This window comes from Salvelinus alpinus, chromosome 3 (genome assembly GCF_045679555.1).
Source record: "Salvelinus alpinus chromosome 3, SLU_Salpinus.1, whole genome shotgun sequence".
Taxonomy (NCBI): domain Eukaryota; kingdom Metazoa; phylum Chordata; class Actinopteri; order Salmoniformes; family Salmonidae; genus Salvelinus; species Salvelinus alpinus.
In genome coordinates, this window is record NC_092088.1 from 64,313,079 (window position 1) to 64,332,590 (window position 19,512).

Below are 19,512 nucleotides of genomic sequence, written 5' to 3' on the forward strand. Positions count from 1 at the left end.
TTTATTCGATGCTGAAAGACTGTAATTACATTTTCCACATTGGTTTGCAATGAATGACAAATTACAGTTTTTCAAAACTCTGATATTATTGAAACACCACATGAATGAATATGAACATTTACATAGTAAGTAGATTTATATGAAAGTAAAAATAGGCTGCTCGTGTGTTGTGGTTGATCAAGTAGTTTTGCTTTTGTGCTAAGTATACTGTGTATTGTGTATGTACTGCAGCCAGCCAGGTATACAGTATGTAAACGGCAGGGCCTAGCAGACTGTAACCTTCAGGGGAAATGTCACTGCCGTCAGAATAGAGCCAGAGCCTGGTGGGACAGTTATTTTTAGTTGGGCTATGCAAAGAAATGATTTATACTATTTCAATCAACACTCATCCTGAGGCCTTGCCAGTTTAGCTCAATTTGTCAACTCACTTGTGGTTGTTCGGAACATTTTGTTGAATATTTAAAAAAACACAAGCTTTATATGACTTTCATGGACCGTACTTGCTACATATGTCACATATATAATGACATATAATTGAATCATTATGTATGTTCCATAGGTCATATACATGAGTCACTTCCTGTGAAAAGTGTATACTGTATTTGCCTCCATTTGAAATGGGATGGCAATGGTCCGATTGGATAATAGTGTTTGTTTAAACCATTGGACTCAAGCCCCACCTCTGGCTTTGCGATTGTATACAGTCTGATTGATAGGCAAAGTCAAAGTGCTTTGTTAGCCTAGCAGGATTTGCATCGGCTGCTTTTGTTGACACATGCTGCCCTGTTATTTTTAAAGCCCCTATGATAGGCAGGGATTCTCCGCTTGGTACGGCCTATCAGGTTAGGCCAACTTTCTGAGCAAAGTTTTCCCATACGGTGTAATCAGTGGTCATCAGCCGGCAGAGCAGAAAACCGACAGCCATCTGATCCTGTCCCGCTGCCGCACCTCGCTCCCTCCGCCCTCCTCAGACCGGCAGCCTCGTTACAGACAGGCACATTTGGGGAAACTTAACACCCGAAGGGGGTCTGGAGGTGCCCGTGTTTACACTTCAGATGAGGAGGACATCACAGGAGGACAGACCAAAACAGGAACTAGGACTGTTTCTCTTTCTTTGAGCTGTGAAGTAGAAACTTGTGGGACGTGGCTGTGCCTCTGCCTCTCCTGCAGTTCATTTATGGTGTTGTTGGATTAGCCGGGCCAGGGAAATGTTTCAAAGGTCAGAGACTGAGAGACGATTCCTGAGAGCAGAGCAGAGTTGAGAGGAGAGGAGAGCAGTCACAGAAGAAAGGAGTGACAGAAGGAAGTGCCTGGGAAATTTTAGCTTCTTTTGGGAGACAGACAGACTTTCTCTCTCCAGCTAACCCAGCGCTGTGTGGAGGGGAGGGGTGTTTGTGTCTGCTGCCGGGCTGCCTGCCGTAGCTTCCTCTCCGCCCCCTTGGAGGAAAACTATGGCTGCCTCTTGGTGGACTAACGGAGCTTTGGATCAAGTTAAGTTCACTCACGGAATCCCAGTGTGAAATTAGGAACTTAACGCTGTTTATAGGAAGGGAACTTAGGACAGTCATGGGCAATGTGTGTGGCTGTGTGCGGGGCCCCAAGGAGGAATGCTATGTGGATCCCACCAAAGCTCCGCTCAGCCCTGAGTCCAAAGAGCTCCGCGGCCGGCGCTACTTCCAGAGGAAGAAGAAGAGGAAATCGGGGGAGTTTCAGCGGCCGGAATCCCTCCGGAGCCGAGGAGGAGAAAGTGTCCAGAGTGAGGAGGATATCCCCAGAAGGGTAGAGCTCCAGCATGGAGCAGACAGGAGCATCAGGGAGAGCCAGGCTGGGGCACCAGAAGGGGAGACACCCAGACCTAGGCTGGGAAGTATCAGCAAAGGGGTGTATGTTGGGGAGGTCCCCAAAGTTCCTCTTGGGAAGAAGTTAGCATTGCGATCTGGATGGATTTCTGCACACCAGACAGACAGAGAGGAAAAGCTCCATGGCATCACCAAGACCTCCAAGAGTATCACTCCTAAGGATGGTCTGCTGGAGAAGAAGCTGCTACATAGGCAGCTGAGGCGGGCGGTGACATTCGGAGCCGTGGAGCATATGCTCCGGACCCTGAGAGGAGGCGGAGATCACAACCTATCTGGGAACCTAGAAGGGCTCCCCAAAATCATATGGAGCACTCAAGTGCACAGGAAGAGGAGGAGGAAGTTTCACAGCTGTTCTGATGGAGGGTCCCGCTCTCCAGATTATTTGGAGCCTCTCCAAGCATCTGCCAAGTGTACATCCGCCCAACAAGAGGTAAACTAAGTGCAGGCTATTTATAGCCAGCCAACATGTGTGGACCAAAATGTAATGTGCTACCGTATCAGTAGCTTGCTACTGTAACTCTGTAATACTGTACAACTGGTGGCTTGGTTTGGTTCCTCTTACATGATACAGATGCACTGTTATTCTGAAATAGCAAACATGATCTTTGCTTTCGTATGTTTTCATTCTTCTGTGAAGTGTTGTTCTATTGCAGTGGTGTTGCATGGAGACAGTGTTTGTGTTGATGTGTGATTGGACTTCACAGCACAATCTTTCCGTGTGCTGTACTGGCAGACTGCTAACCGCCATTTGCTCTCTAAAACCATTCAGAAGACAACTATAATTATACTATGACATAGTCTAAGATTCCCTTTGAGTCAAACAACAACATAACTGGCATCATCACATGCTGTGATGTGGAGCTGTAATATACAGCCTACAAAGCCACAACACATGGACACAGAGATAATTAGAAAGCGCTGAGTAGGTAATTAGCTTGTTTCACTGCTATGATTCTCCTCACAAGATATTTCACTCAGCAGTGTTTCTTGTGAGCCTCACCTCTGCTCGAGCTTGGCTACTAAGGTTCTACCCATTATGTCAAACCAGATTCTAAACTGTTTTTTGATCTTTAAAATGTTGTATACCTCAGTGATAAACAGCTGGCATTTGGAAAGGTTATTTGTTCTCTTTGATTCTCCTTGAAATGTTGATGTTTTGATTGCCCAGGTCCATATAACTCTCCCACTCCTTACTTCTAAGACACAGTTTATATCAGTGTCTGTGTTTTGCTACTAGATATCCCAGCTTTCGGATTCTAAAGGTAAAATACCAAAGGAAGCAGCTTATCACGGCAGGACCACTATTTTCCATGACGTAATTCCAAGTATAGGAAAGTGCAACAACCTTGGGGTCATTTGAGCAATTTTTACACAAATTAGTGGTCCATCTGGCAGCACATAGCATCATCTTTTTAGTATGCCCCCAAATCTACTGAACACGACTGCTACAATATGTTGTGTTACTCACCTTCAACCCCAATTTCAATGTCCATTTTTGCTTGCTCACCGGTTTGGGACAGATTTAGGGCTAAGGTTAATAGATAGTTGGAATTTTGTTGACAGTTAGTTGAACATACAGTATACTGAACATCTACAAACCATATATTTGGGACTTTCCAAATAAAGTGCTACCATCATTTTGCTTACTCAACGATTGTTAAAGTGTAGCTAGGTCAGCATTGCCTAGCGAAACATGAAGCATGACAACAGCAGGAAGAGGCTCAAAGGTCACTTCCTGTTGTCAAGGTCAGAGGTGATCATGTTTTTCCTCCAGCATAGATACATGGAATTGCTTCCTGATGTCGACTGTGTTGAAACGTCAGGGGAATGTGTTTGGTTTAAGATCATCGTACCCTTACTCTTTAACTTGTGCCAACGAATGGATTATTTATTATCCAGCTGCCAATTTGAGATGTCCAATAGGGACACTGATTCAGTATGAATCAAATAAGGAATTACTGAGGTGTAGCTGTATGAATTTGGTGCAGACATTTATCATGTGTGTATTCATTCAACACAATATAATGAATGTAGCACATTTATGTTGTTATTAGTTATTCTATCTGTGACTCTAGATTGGCTCCCAATTCAAACATATGTTCCTAACATCTGAAGTATTTCCATGAGGTATGATATACTTTATTGTTCCCGATATAGTCTGTCTCACCCATATGCTTGATGGTAATTTAGGTGTTTGATGGTAATGTAGGTGTAATGACTAGTTTGTGTTGTTCCTTATAATAACTTGTTTGTGTTGTTCCTCTCCAGATCTCTGAGATCCATGTTTGCGGGGAGTCGGAGGACATGACAGCCAAGGAGCGGCTGCTGATGTGGTCCCAGCAGATGACAGAGGGCTATGTGGGTGTACGCTGTAACAACTTCACCACCTCCTGGAGGGATGGGAGGCTGTTCAATGCTATCATTCACAAATATAGGTAACACCATTTACAAATACAGGCAATGCCATCATTCACAAATACATGTATAACACCATTTACAAATACAGGTAACACCCTCATTCATAAATACAGGTACCACTTGATATACGGAACCTGTATCTGAAAAAGAGACCCCTGTATCACCAATCCCTATATTTAATTTAAATTCCAGCACAGTGGCCTTATTGTTTGCTTTACAATGCTTTTTTAGGGATATATTTAAAAAATATATATAATTAGTCTTTCATCAGGGTTTAACTGGAATATCACCTCATATGAGTATATTTCCAGTTTATAACAGCAACAATTTACAGTTCATAAGAACATAACTATTTTCCTCCTTTGTTTACTTTTATGTCTTTTGCTGAGTCACGTCTGTGATTCACCACCACATTTTGAGTCTTGGACTTCTCTGTTTCCCATCAACCCAATAAGGCAGCACTTAGTGGTTGCATTTTCAGTTAGACAGTATCGGATTTCAGACCCTGTATATTCTACCTTGTTGGACTGACCTAAAATGACATGAACTAGACTGCAGTAGATGGAAAGGTATTTCTCCTTTCTCCCGCCTCTCTTTTGTTTGTTATGGTCAATGTCACATCACTATTTGCAGTCCTAGCCTTCTTAAGTTCAATGGACACATAACCCAACACAAGTTATTGACGTATGTGTGGGTCATGTGGAATTGTTTAACTTAACCATTGACCTCTTTTTGGCTGGCCTGACTGTCTTTGGCTCTTGAGCAAACGCATATTTATTTCTCTGGAAAGTCCGGGACTGCACTGTGTCCCTAGGCATTTCCTCTGTAGTTAGCTTACTATTTACAGGAGTATATTAGAGGCTCATTTAACATTGCTAACAATTTTTTCCTCACACTAAAACTTTTCTACAAACAAATATGTTTTCTTCAATGAGAAGTTCCTTACTAATACCAACATATTTCAAGAAGAATAGTGTGTGCTGAAATAGCTGAAATAACCTAAAACATAACAAAACAAACCACCCTAAATGTTAATTTGCCAAAATACTACATTTGTGCTCTTCCACATCCAAAAGTATCACATATTAACATTTCATAAAACAGATGAGCTCCATTAGTATGTTATCTTCCTTTGCAGACCTGATCTGGTGGATATGGGCAGAGTGTCGGCTCAGACTAGCCGGTCAAACTTAGAACAGGCCTTTGGTGTGGCTGAACGGCTTGGGGTGGCCAGACTACTGGACCCCGAGGGTGAGTTGTTCTGTTTATCCACATGCTCGTCTCTAACAGTTTGTTTGACACAGCAAGTTAACATTTGCCATTAACACCTCTTTGCTAGAGTAAATCAGCTTGAAGAAATGCAATGCATTATTACCCGAGTGGGGAGATGACTTCTATACACAGCTTTACTTACAGATGCAGGATCTTCACTTGATCACCATGCTGCAGGAGAACTTTCCTGCAGTGCAGGAAATGTGTAACTTGTAGTGTATTTAAGCTTTAAAAAGACTTCTAAACTGTGTCATTTCCAATTTCAGAGTTTATTTTCCCTTATGAAAAATGTATTAACCTCTAAAAATCTTCCCATTTAATTGTAATTCACATAATATTTGACATTTCAGGTTGCTGCAGGATTATTTTCCTGCTGTAGCAAACTGCCTCAAATTAAGATCCTACAGTTATACTGGCTGCTATTTGTTTTATTAGATGCTTTACAAAATGAAAACGACACAACAAGCATATGGCATAAATAGGATTCAAATAGCCCAGAGTATTCATGTCTGATTTTAAAAACTTTCTGGTATCATGTACAGTACCTTATGATGACCGTGTTGTGTATTTGATCTAATTTCACCTTTTCTCACCAGACATGGATGTGCAGTCTCCTGATGAGAAGTCGGTCATCACATACGTCTCCACACTGTATGATGTATTCCCTAAAGTACCTGATGGTGTTGACGGTATCAATGCAAATGTACGTACATGATGAACAGATTCTTGTACAGCACACTTAAATCTCCTATGCAATTATAGTTAAGAACATTGTTTTGTATTTAAAAAAAAATATATATAATGAAAGCAAAGTTCACCTCAATACAAAGCAGCATATTCCTATTAACAGCATGGGTTGACTTATACCTTTTAAGCCATTGACTGCAGTGTACTTTCCTCTTGAAAGCGAACACAGTAAAATGTGTTTTTATGAATGTGATTATCACCATGTTAAATCAATCACTGCATGTACAGTTGAAGTCAGAAGTTTACATACACTTAGGTTGGAGTCATTAAAACTTGTTTTTCAACTACTCCACAAATGTATGTTTAACAAACTATAGTTTTGGCAAGTCAGTTAGGACATCTACTTTGTGCATGACACAAGGGATTTTTCCAACAATTGTTTACAGACAGATTATTTCACTTATAATTCACTGTATCACAATTCCAGTGGGTCAGAAGTTTACATACACTAAGTTGACTGGGCCTTTAAACAGCTCCAGAAAATGATGTCATGACCTTTAGAAGCTTCTGATAGGCTAATTGACATAATTTGAGTCAATTGGCGGTGGACCTGTGGATGTATCAAGGCCTAGCTTCAAACTCAGGGCCTCTTTGCTTGATATCATGGGAAAATCAAAAGAAATCAGCCAAGACCTCAGAAAATAAATTGTAGACCTCCACAAGTCTGGTTCATCCTTGGAAGCAATTTCCAAATGCCTGAAGGTACCACGTTCATCTGTACAAACAATAGTACGCAAGTATAAACACCATGGGATCACGTAGCCGTCATACCGCTCAGGAAGGAGACGCGTTCTGTCTCCTAGAGATGAACGTGCTTTGGTGCGAAAAGTGCAAATCAATCCTTGAACAACAGCAAAGGAACTTTTGAAGATGCTGGAGGAAACAGGTACAAAGTATCTATATCCACAGTAAAACGAGTCCTATATCGACATAACCATGAAAGGTCGCTCAGCAAGGAAGAAGTCACTGCTCCAAAACCACCAGAAAAAAGCCAAACTACGGTTTGCAACTGCACATGGGGACAAAGATCGTACTTTTTGGAGAAATGTCCTCTGGTCTGATGAAACAAAAATAGAACTGTTTGGCCATAATGACCATCGTTATGTTTGGAGGAAAAAGGGGGAGGCTTGCAAGCCGAAGAACACCATCCCAACCGTGAAGCACGGGGGTGGCAGCATCATGTTGTAGGGGTGCTTTGCTGCAGGAGGGACTTGTGCACTTCACAAAATAGATGGCATCATGAGAAAGGAAAATTATGTGGATATATTGAAGCAACATCTCAAGACATCAGTCAGGAAGTTAAAGCTTGGTCGCAAATGGGTCTTCCAAATGGACAATGACCCCAAGCATACTTCCAAAGTTGTGGCAATATGGCTTAAGGACAACAAAGTCACGGTATTGGTGTGGCCATCACAAAGCCCTGACCTCAATCCTATAGAAAATTTGTGGGCAGAACTGAAAAAGTGTCAGGAGGAATGGGCCGAAATTCACCCAAATTATTGTGGGAAGCTTGTGGAAGGCTACCCAAAACGTTTGACCCAAGTTAAACAATTTAAAGGCAATGCTACCAAATACTAATTGAGTGTATGTAAACCTCTGACCCACTGGGAATGTGATGAAAGAAATAAAAGCTGAAATAAATAATTCTCTCTACTATTATTCTGACATTTCACATTCTTAAAATAAAGTGGTGATCCTAACTGACCTAAGACAGGGACTTTTTACTTGGATTAAATGTCAGGAATTGTGAGTTTAAATGTATTTGGCTAAGGTGTATGTAAACTTCTGACTTCAACTGTATATTTCACACAGATCCTTTGAATTCACATCAGTGACAAGTATTTTTGCCTTACCTTTGGCATACTTCCTTGACTGTATTCTTTACTTGGATCTCAACTTTGATTCGAAACTTGATACTTGGCTGGGATTGGGCACAGATGTTATATGCAAATATGCATTCCATTGCATCACTCATATGTCTATTGGAAGGCATTTTTTTCAATCTGGCTTTGTTGAGGCAAATACTGTAAGTCTGAGCAGGATGCTAAAAGGGAGTATTTAGCTGCTGAAAGCCCTCTGAGAAAATTGTAGAAATGTTCTTTTAAAGGCGATGGAAGAATGCTGAAATGTGTGTACACTAATAACCACAGCAAAGAGTCTTAACTACTTGTTTTTGTAGTTTAGTTTGTATAGCACCAACTGTTCAAATAAATATTATGACAAGTTGCCCTATAGATGTATTGCTTGAACGACTTGAAATACGCTCAAAATACGCTCTACCCCAAGAACTTGGTCCATTTAGAAAATGCACATATCCCTACATGAGCCAATGTATTGATTAATACTGATATTTTTTTTCTTAACAGGATGTTGATATCAAATGGGTAGAGTACCAGAACATGGTGAATTACCTGATCCAGTGGATCAAACACAACGTGGGATTGATGTCAGACAGAGCGTTCCCTAACAACCCAGTGGAACTAAAGGTAAAGCACAAAGGAAATGTCATTACAGATCAAATGCAGCTTGAATGAACACATTTTCTGCCATATTGAATGGTAGAAAGATCCCTAATTTGATCAAGAATTAACCTCCAATAAGCCTCCAATATCTGGAGTGTTTGTCTGGTTGGTTTTCAGTAAGCTGGATATCAGTTTATAGAGCTTGGCCCTGAAAGCCTGAGGCTAGGAGCCCAAGCTCTCTGAGGCTTCAAATGGCCCCATAAGTAGCGTCATGTTAATGAAATGAAATATTAAAGCGAGCTATATTGACAGGTGTCAGAGAGCAGCTCTGTTTATTTCAAATAGTCCATAGCTGCTAATACAACAGGAGCTCTGTGTGGTACAGTAATTTCAAAGCAGACTAGTGTGAGTATACACAGATATTAGATGCATATATGTTAGCAGAGACAAACTGTATTGATTCTATTGATTCAATATTTCTCTGATATGTGGCTATGTTTGCACTGAACTAATGTTTTTTTTTACAGGCACTTTATACACAGTACTTGCAGTTTAAAGAGAATGAAATCCCACTGAAAGAAACCGAGAAGAGCAAAATCAAGCATCTATACAAAATGCTGGAGGTATGCTACCGCGACACAGCTCTTTCCAAACCAGCAAACTACAATGAACTTAACTAAGATGTTGCTGTGTATGTGTTGGGGGACAGGTGTGGATGGAGTTTGGTCGTATCCAGCTGCCTCAGGGGTTTCACCCCAATGATGTGGAGAAGGAATGGGGCAAGCTGATCGTGGCCATGCTGGAGAGGGAGAAGAGCCTGAGGCCTGAAGTGGACAGGTATGAAGGGTCATCCTTCTGATGCTGCTGGTGCACCACACACTACTATGATTTGTAATTCTAATCCCGTATTTACATGACAGCCATGTAAGTCATGTAAGTACATGAGCTAACTAAGATTGAAGATTTTACCCAATTGCCTGATTAGAATGACTATGAAAAACTGTATTTAGTGATTGGTTTCAGGGTCAATGGTGAGTGCTCTGGTGAACTGCTTATTTGTGTTACATGAAGTCCCCCTCTTTTATAATTAGACGTTTGTGTCTAAACTTCTGTTTAAGGATGTGCAGTAATTTGATTATTCTGTGGTTCATGAAATGACATGGTCTTTACCCTTGTACATGCTGTGGTCTGTGGTTTGGTTAAATTCTGAGTTCTTCAAACTGAGGTAGCTATTTTTTTCCTAAAAGTCACTTTCTATGTCTCAGGTCAGGTTTGTAGGCATTAATTGTGCTGTGATTCCATGCCTAGTGTATCGGCTCAAGCCATTCAGTGATATTTTTCAGGTATTTTAGAGCGCTGATGGTGGGTGTTCCCATAATCTCTTGTCAACATCAGGTTGTTAAAAAGCTGACATTCTGGCACAGTCACAGGCACATTGTACTCTTATCATGACATCTCGCATGAATGGTTTTTGGACTGCAGGTACTATTTATGTTGGAAATCACCTGGCTTGTTGATATCTGGTAATGTTGTGTGATATTATGTAGATAACTATTGGCTTTGCAAACCAATAGAAGCCCAGTTGTACAGTATGTGCCACAACCCCTGTTACCATAAACTGTTACCAGGATTGTGGAGTAATTGATTACATGTAATCAGCAGCATACTGTACTAGCATACCACCCTGCATCCCACTGCTGGCTTGCCACTCAAGCTAAGCAGTGTCGGTCCTGGTCGGGCCCTGGATGGGAGACCAGATGCTGCTGGAAGTGGTGTTGGAAGGCCAGTAAGAGGCACTCTTTCCTCTGGTCTAAAAAAAATATCCCAATGCCCCAGGGCAGTGTTTGGGGACATTGCCCTGTGTAGGGTGCCGTCTTTCAGATGGGACGTTAAACGGGTGTCCTGACTCTCTGTGATCACTAAAAGATCCCATGGCACTTATTGTAAGAGTAGGGGTGTTAACCCCGGTGTCCTGGCTAAATTTCCCAATCTGGCCCTCATACCATCATGGCCACCTAATCATCCCCAGCTTCCAATTGGCTCATTCATCCCCCCTCCTCTCCCCTGTAACTATTCCCCAGGTCTTTGCTGTAAATGAGAATGTGTTCTCAGTCAATTTACCTGGTAAAATAAGGGTTAAAAATGTAATAAATGTAACTGATTGCAAAAAAAACGGTAACTGTAATCTGTTAAATTACCAGCAAAAATATTGTAATCAAATTACAGATTTGAAAAACTAAATTAATATTTATAGGATTACTTTTAATTCAGAAAGGATTATTATGACACTTTTCTGTTTTCTCAATGACATTCAAATAAGCATTGAAAAAAAGCTCAGGTAGATTTTTTGGTGGTCTCTGACCACAAGTCAGAGACCACGATGAGGAAACACCAAATGTGTTTGATGGATAACGTGAAAAGATGAGGAATTGGCTTTTGTAGGCCAAAGTCTTCTAATGGTGCGACTGCTGTCGGCATCCAAAGATGATCCAACTTGAATAAAGCTAAGGACAACAGCAGTGGTGGTACACATATCACTTATTATTGTTATCTACATAGCGCATTGATGTGAATCACACTGCTGCTCTCTCATTTAGCTATTTGCGCGTTATGGATTGTGGTCGTTATGGATGGCTGTTCACAAATATTTATTTGTATTTTAACCCAATAATGGTTGAATTGAAGAAGTTTAAGCTGCTTATCAATCATTGTTTTTGCGACCAGTGGACAGACAGTGAAAATTCACTCTTGCAACAGCTGCATAGTGTGGATCCCAGCCTATGGAAGAAAAGTTTGAGGGAGTTCCTCCCTTCTAAACTCCTCCGTGGCATTGTGCTCCATACTGTCAAAAAATAGTTTCATTTAAGAAGACCATGTTATTGCTCAATTAAATTTGTGTTGATAAAAAAAATTGCATAGGCCTCACGGACACATGCTCAAATTGGCATACTTTTGATAGACTTAAACAGCTGTAAATTATCGAGATATCAAAGTGTCACCTACAAAAACGTAAACAATAGTCCTATAGCATGCAGAACATGGCATACATTTTTCACATGCAAATAGCACTTTTCGGTAGTGCTCAAAGCATGCCATTCCATGAGAGCAACATTTATTTTTCGACCTGAAGCAATGAGTACAATCACTCCTCCATGACAACAACATCATAAACAACAGAGTTGGCTAATAAGTCCTTAGTTTTTGGGTTATGCTCAGGTAAAACAATTTGGCTAATCTATATTACCAAGATCTATTACTCAAGGGGTATTAAATTAATTGGAATGACTGGAAATCTGACAAACTTTGTTTTTAATGTAAAGATATAGCCTAATCAAATGAGAATCAGTTGTATAAAGCAATGGGTTAGAAGAAGCCTACATAACCAACCCATAAAGCAAATGCAACATCCATTTATGACCAGCTATGTAAACATTGATTTGTAATATACATTTTTGTCTTCTTCTAACGCCTCTTAAGGGGAAGGTAATCTAAAAGTAACTGAAAGTAATCAGATTACCTTACTGAGTTTGAGTTATCCAAAGTTACGTCACTGATTACAATTTTGGAAAGTTACCTAGTAACTGTAACGGATTACATTTAGAAAGTAACCTACCCAACCCTGACTGTTACTGTCTGAACCTGTAATGAATTGTACAAATAATGCCATGAGCTTCTATGGCCTAGGGCAACATGTTCTTTAAGGTGTGGGTTCTATTTTATTGTCTCTTCACCTCGTTGCATGAGTACAAGGATGGGCCTATAAAAGGGGGAGAAGAAAACACTTTGTGTCAGTTGGACCTGTGAGTGTGTGTATGTCTGTGCTGGAGTTCCTATTTCAGATGGAAGCGAAATTAGCTAGCTAGTGTGATTCTCTGAGTGGCTCAGTATAGTCCTATAGTCTTCTAGCATGCACAACAACATGGCATACAACATGGGATACAGCACTGTCTCGTCTGTGAGCAACAGCACTCTCTCAGGACCAGCCATAGAGCCGCTGCTCTCCAGCACTGCCGTCTTTCCAATGTTTCTCAATAACAACTCTGTGGATGGATCAAGGTGATGTTAACTATTAGAAGTCAGGGCTGTCCAAGCTTTTCTTGTTTGTTTGTTTGTAGATGTATTTTCTGCAGATGGGATTTTCAAATGGAACTGATGCCATTGTAGTGCCACACCTTTGTTGTTTATTCTGTAAAATGACATCTTTAATATGAATGTCAATTATTGTATTTTTTCTTTTAGGCTTGAAATGTTGCAGCAGATTGCAACCAGAGTCCAGCGGGACTGTGTCACTGGAGAGGACAAACTAGCGTTAGCACGAACTGCCCTGCAGTCTGTAAGTACATAAGAATTTGTTCTTAACTGGCTGGCCTAGTTAAATAAAGGTTAAATATAAAAAATAAAATAAAAATTGGAACAGCATATTCACAACAAAAGCACAGAATTCTCCAGGTCCTGCTTTTACTGATGTTTATTTGATGAGGCAAATTTTGTGTCTATTTTTTTTACATCATTATTGTTATTGAACTTTGTAATAGAAAAGTACATCACCAACTGTTTGGACATTTTCATTTTTTCTCAGGATGCTAAGAGACTAGAGTCTGGGGTCCAGTTCCAGAACGAAGCAGAGGTCTCTGGGTACCTTCTGGAATGTGAGAACCACCTGAGACAGCAGGTGGTTGACATCCAGATTCTACTGGACGGGAAGTTCTACTGCTCCGATCGGCTTGTTCAAAGGTGCAAACTCACTGCTTTCTCTAAATGCCATGCAACACATATAAATAAACATAACATTTGTTGTGAAATCTTCATTAAACTGATAAAAAAAATCATTCAACTCTATTTCTAAACATATCATCATGTGTTGTGTGTATGATCCAGGGTATCCAAGCTCCGTGACGACCTGCTGGGGCTGAGGGCAGAGTGTTCCTCTGTGTACAGTCAAGGACGCACCCTGACCACCCAACAGACCAGGATGGTGATCTCAGGCATCACTCAGAGTCTCAACTCAGGCTTCTCTTCATCGAATCACAACTCCAGCCTCACCCCAGCCCTCACCCCTGGAGGCCTGGGAACTCCCGGTTCCACCTTCACCTCCAGCTTTACCCCGGGCCTCACCCCTGCCCTGAGCCCCGCAATGACACCTGGCGGCATGCAGCCCGGGTCAATCCAGGCCTATATGGGGGGCGGAGGAGGGGGCATGGATCCGGGATCCCTCCAACACCACAAACACATGCAGATCCGCAAGCCCCTTGGCAAGTCCTCGCTAGTGGACCCCAACATGACCAAGGAGGAGGTCAACATGAACTTTGTGCAGGACCTGATCAACTGGGTGGAGGAGATGCAGGTGAGGACCAACATTTTGATATTTGTGATTTAGACATTTTGAGACCAATTCCTAATTGTTTTCTCTTCCTTTGAAGGTGCAATTGGATCACGGAGATTGGGGAGCCGATTTGCCAAGTGTGGAAACACATTTAGAGAACCACAGAAGTGTTCACAGAGCCATCGAAGAATTTCAAATGAGCCTTAAAGAAGCCAAACTTAGTGAGGTATGTACAAGCAACAGTCCGCCTATTCTGCCAAGTTTCTGTCTGGACAAACTTAGAAATATCTCTGTGCATCACATTCAGTTGTTTTGTTTGGAGTGCAAACCCCTCAATGCTGCAACGTTTTTTAAATGTCAACTAATAAAAACATATGGTATGTCTATTTATCTCAGATTCAGATGACCCAAGCGCAAAAACTAAGTTATTCTGAGAAGCTGGGCAACTTAGAATATCAGTATGGGAAGTTACTGGTACGTTTCCTGTTAAAATAATTGGTAGTTCTAACTAACAAAATAATTACTTCTCTACTATTTTTAATACAACATGGACAACCTGACTATTTCCTGTGGTTCTGGGCTTCTGTAGAAATGTTCGCGGGAGCGTCAGAAGAACCTGGAGAGCCTGCATGACTTTGTGTCGCGGGCCACCATGGAACTAATCTGGCTCAACGAGAAAGAGGAAGAAGAGGTCGCTTTCGACTGGAGCGATCGCAACGGCAACATCTCCAAGAAGAGAGAGTACCACGCTGTGAGTCCCGACACTGTTCAGAACATTGTATTTCCATATTTTGCTCACAGAATATAATATCATTATTCAGTTCCTATTCATTCTTGTAGACAATTACTTTAACATTATAGGTGTGTTTAGAAAGTTATTCTATTAGCCAGTTGTTGGTGACTTTGAGGCTAAACATCTGAGCTATGCATTTCTGGCAAGGATCCACCGCTGGCATGTACAGCCTTCCCACCAGGAAGTGAGTTTGACTCAGTTGACCTAAAGGGATTAACACATTTCCTTCTGGTGAAACAATATCTTGTGGAAATCTTATTTCTGAGGGTGGTATGTTTTCTCTGAAAACAAAGTACAAAGGCTACATAACGTATGGGTGGAAATGAGTCGTAGGGGCTTGTTTGGGGCTTACATCATACCATTTAAACACATGGATATGGCTATATTACCAACGTCCTATTCATCTTAGAATCAATTAGATGAATCGGTTCAATGTGTATCCAATGGGATTTGGTTCAAGCTGGTATTTAGAGATGCGTGCCATACGAGCCTCTTCCAAGTCATAGTGTAGGTATCCCGATTGGGAAGGGATTGGTCTCAGGCAATGGTTGGATGCCAAGGACGCGGTGTGACATCTCGGGTCTCTCTCTCTCTCTCTCTCTCTCGCTGTGTCTCTGTCTCTGTCTGTCTCTGTCTCTCTCTCTGTCTCTCTCTGTCTGTCTCTCTGTCTGTCTCTCTTTCTCTGTCTCTCTCTCTGTCACGGTCTCTCTCTCTGTCTCTCTCTCTGTCTCTGTCTCTCTCTGTCTTTCTCTGTTTCTGTCTCTGTCTCTCTCTGTCTCTCTCTCTGTCTTGCTCTCTGTCACGGTCTCTCTCTCTGTCTCTCTCTCTGTCTCTCTCTGTCTCTCTCTGTCTCTGTCTCTCTCTGTCTCTGTCTCTCTCTCTGTAGGATCTGATGAGAGAGTTGGACGACAAGGAGAAGGTGATCAAGTCTGTGCAGGATAATGCAGAGAACCTTCTGCAGGAGAACCACCCTGCCAGGCTAACTATTGAAGTAAGCCCTGTCTGTGTTTACAGATGTCACATAACCACTCCATAACCATCTGATATAAACTTCTTTAGTGTAAATCCAATATTTTTTTATATGATAAATCAGTTAGATTGTATGCCTCAGATAATGTGGTAATTTGTCCATTCAAATATAAATATGATTACTCATTTTCAGCTAAACCTGCGTTGGTGCTCAATAGTGTCATACACAACATTTCAATTGCTTCACTAACTTATTCCTAGAAGAACCATCATAGGGTATTTTTAATTGTAACATGTTTCTGTGTGGAATCCTCTAGGCATATAGAGCAGCCATGCAGACCCAGTGGAGCTGGATTCTACAGCTCTGCTCTTGTGTGGAGCAGCACCTGAAAGACAACTCAGTCTATTTCGAGGTGAGTTATCTGTTTTCCTCAAACAAAGGGATGAAGGCCTGCTAGTTGCAAAAAGCTAATCTGATCTCCTTTCCTCACTTCCATACAGTTTTTCAATGATGCCAAAGAGTCCATGGACTACCTGAAGAGCCTACAAGGTGACATCCAAAGAAAGTATGGCTGTGATCGGACAAGCAGCGTACACAAGCTGGAGGATCACATCCAGGAGTCCATGGTAAGCTGGCATTCCCAAACTATGTTGTTAAATGAGACACATAGACCAATCCCAAAGACTCACATGGTCAGAAATCCAATTATGAATTCCTAGAGGTTCCAAATGAATACCCCCACCATTAAACATGAACTAACTATCCCTGTGAGAGAATTCTGCTTATGCTGAGCTGGTGAAGTATCATAATCCACCCGTGTGTTTGACTGATGCTGGAACATGGGTGTGGTCTGTCTGTCCCCAGGATGAGAAGGAGCAGCTCCTCCAGTACCGTAGCACAGTGGCTGGGTTGGTGGGCAAGGCCAAGGCCATCGTCCAGCTCAAGCCCAGAACCCCAGACACCCCTATCAGGTCTTCCATACCCGTCAAAGCCATCTGTGACTACCGACAAATAGAGGTGCTATTTGAGTCTCTTGTTAGAGATACATGTATGTGCTACCAGGGGCGCAACTTTTACTGGGGACGGGGGGGACGGGGCAGTGATACAAAACGAGGCAACGGTGTGCTATAGGACCATACGGACGCATCCGAGCTGTCGGGTGGGCTGTTTGGAGTGTTTATCCAACTGGATAAAAAAAAATATATATATAAAAACAAATTATGTGCCCCCCCACTTCTAAAACCAAAGTTGCGCCCCTGTGTGCTACTCTCCATTTTCTATTCATTCAAGTAGTTCATCACAAGTCGCATAATTTACATTGAGTTGTCAAACTTATCTTCTGTAGTAACAAGATGTAAATTGAGGTCTCTAAGGAACATGTTTAGCCATGTTAACTCCAGGGATGTTTATTTAGATAGCGGATCAAAAGTTTGATACTTTGAGTTGATTTGGATTTCAGAGTCAAATTGTAGTCGTTTTGATTTGTCATGTCTCACTTCGTCTCACTCCTAGATCACCATCTATAAGGATGATGAGTGTGTCCTGGCCAGTAACTCTCACCGGGCCAAGTGGAAGGTGATCAGTCCGTCTGGCAATGAGGCCATGGTGCCCTCTGTCTGCTTCACTGTGCCTCCACCCAACAAGGAGGCTGTGGACCAGGCCAGCAGAATTGAGCAGCTGTACCAGAATGTCCTGACTCTGTGGCACCACTCGCACATCAACATGAAGAGCGTGGTCTCCTGGCACTACCTGATGGCGGACGTCAGAGCCATCCGTAACTGGAACGTGTCCTCAGTACGTTTACACTTATCTACTTAATCAACTTCTAGACCCCATTAGCAACACTTAAAGTGATAAAGGTATAATTATGCATCTTCTACTGATTTTGGTGTTCATAAGAAAGAAAGTGATTACTGTTATTAAGCCTAGTGTTTCCTATACTCACCGACTTTACCTGTCATTTCATCATTATAGTTGGTGCTGACTGTACCTTTTCAGAGAACATTCTAGAAGGTTTCCAGGTATGGGTCTGTCTCATGTGTTTTCCCCTGTTCTCCCCAGATTAAGACCATGTTGCCAGGCGAGCACCAGCAGGTCCTTAGCAACCTGCAGTCCCACTTTGAGGACTTCCTGGAGGACAGCGAGGAGTCGGAGGTGTTCACAATGGCAGACTGTTCCCAGCTAGAGAGGGAGGTGTTGACCTGCAAGGAGTATTACGAGGAGCTGCTCAAGTCTGCAGAGAGAGGCAAGGCTGAACTAAGATAGTCTGCAGAGAGAGGCAAAGTTAAGCTTGTCTGCAGAGAGATGCAAGGCTAAGCTAAGCTAGTCTGCAGAGAGAGGCAAGGCTAAACTAAGCTAGTCTACAGAGAAAGGCAAGGCTAAGCTAAGCTAGTCTGCAGCAAGGCTAAACTATTAGCTAACTTCTACTCAGGAGCTCGCTGGTACATGTTTTGGCAGCAGTCCTTGAGGCAGACGGATGGTTCTTTAAAACTATTAGGCATAAAGCATGGAATTATGTTTGAACCTGCCAGGGTCCCCATGGCCAGAACTGTAGGAAAGGGTGTGTTTGTGTGTGTGGGCATACTGATGCGTGTGTCTGGGTGTGTGACTACATTTTCCCTATATGTTTCCCCTGATCTTGCAATTATGTATGTTTAGATACTTGGTCTTATGTCACCACAGGTAGTAGAATCTCCTGCAGAGGACTTTAGGGAGGTGTTGATTTGCTTGATTGCCCACCAATTAATCAGCATAATTAATTAATAATATGCGGATTGTTTGTAAACACTTTGCAATAACGGTGCCAGATTTGATTAATGGTGCCAGAGATTAATACAGTAGTTTTCATGATTCATTAACTCATTCACTTCACACTCTCTCTGCTATGTCCGGGAGAGATGTGTTTTGAATTATATACAGTATTCAGACCCCTTGACCTTTTCCAAATTTTGTTACGTTACAGCCTTATTCTAAAATGGATTGAGTAGTTTTCCCCCCTGATCAATCTACGCACAATACCCCATAATGACAAAGTAAAACCATGATTTTTTTAATTTCTGCACATTTATTACAAATAAAAAACTGAAATATGACATTTACATAAGTATTCAGACCCTTTACCCAGTCCTTTTTGCAGCACATTTGGCAGCGATTACAGCCTCGCGTCTTCTTGGGTATGACGCTACAAGCTTGGCACTCCTGTATTTGGGGAGTTTCTCCCATTCTTCTCTGAAGATCCTCTCAAGTTCTGTCAGGTTGGATGGGGAGCGTTGCTGCACAGGTATTTTCATGTCTCTCCAGAGTAGTTTCATTGGGTTCAAGTCCGGGCTCTGGCTGGGCCACTCAAGGACATTCAGAGACTTGTCCCGAAGCAACTCCTGTGTTGTCTTGGCTGTGTGCTTAGGGTCGTTGTCCTGTTGGAAGGTGAACCTTCACCCCAGTCTGAGGTCCTGAGCGCTCTGGAGCAGGTTTTCATCAAGAATATCTCTGTACTTTGCTCCGTTCATCTTTCCCTCGATCCTGACTAGTTTCCCAGTCCCTGCCGCTGAAAAACACGATGCTGCCACCACCATGCTTCACAATAGGGATGGTGCCAGGTTTCCTCCAGACATGATGCTTGGCATTCAAGCCAAAGAGTTCAATCTTGGTTTCATCAGATCAGATCATTT

General features: G+C 42.0%; 1 protein-coding gene across 14 annotated transcripts in view; it reads left to right on the forward strand.

The window, feature by feature from the left end:
- The window catches only part of LOC139571118 (dystonin-like), a 187,182-nt gene that overhangs the window by 70,279 nt on the left and 97,391 nt on the right, over window positions 1–19,512 (forward strand). For 12 of the 14 annotated variants that reach the window (XM_071393687.1, XM_071393688.1, XM_071393691.1 and 9 more), the window contains 18 exons: window positions 4,128–4,294; window positions 5,416–5,528; window positions 6,146–6,252; window positions 8,663–8,782; window positions 9,286–9,381; window positions 9,468–9,595; window positions 12,998–13,091; window positions 13,338–13,492; window positions 13,637–14,102; window positions 14,179–14,307; window positions 14,478–14,555; window positions 14,671–14,832; window positions 15,761–15,865; window positions 16,161–16,256; window positions 16,345–16,470; window positions 16,709–16,861; window positions 17,357–17,638; window positions 17,906–18,089. In XM_071393687.1, the coding sequence (XP_071249788.1) occupies window positions 4,128–4,294; window positions 5,416–5,528; window positions 6,146–6,252; window positions 8,663–8,782; window positions 9,286–9,381; window positions 9,468–9,595; window positions 12,998–13,091; window positions 13,338–13,492; window positions 13,637–14,102; window positions 14,179–14,307; window positions 14,478–14,555; window positions 14,671–14,832; window positions 15,761–15,865; window positions 16,161–16,256; window positions 16,345–16,470; window positions 16,709–16,861; window positions 17,357–17,638; window positions 17,906–18,089 (2,761 nt within the window). Of the gene's footprint in view, window positions 1–985; window positions 2,290–4,127; window positions 4,295–5,415; window positions 5,529–6,145; window positions 6,253–8,662; window positions 8,783–9,285; window positions 9,382–9,467; window positions 9,596–12,560; window positions 12,815–12,997; window positions 13,092–13,337; window positions 13,493–13,636; window positions 14,103–14,178; window positions 14,308–14,477; window positions 14,556–14,670; window positions 14,833–15,760; window positions 15,866–16,160; window positions 16,257–16,344; window positions 16,471–16,708; window positions 16,862–17,356; window positions 17,639–17,905; window positions 18,090–19,512 lie in introns of those variants that run through there. The other 2 variants (XM_071393693.1, XM_071393696.1) reach the window with 2 other exon arrangements.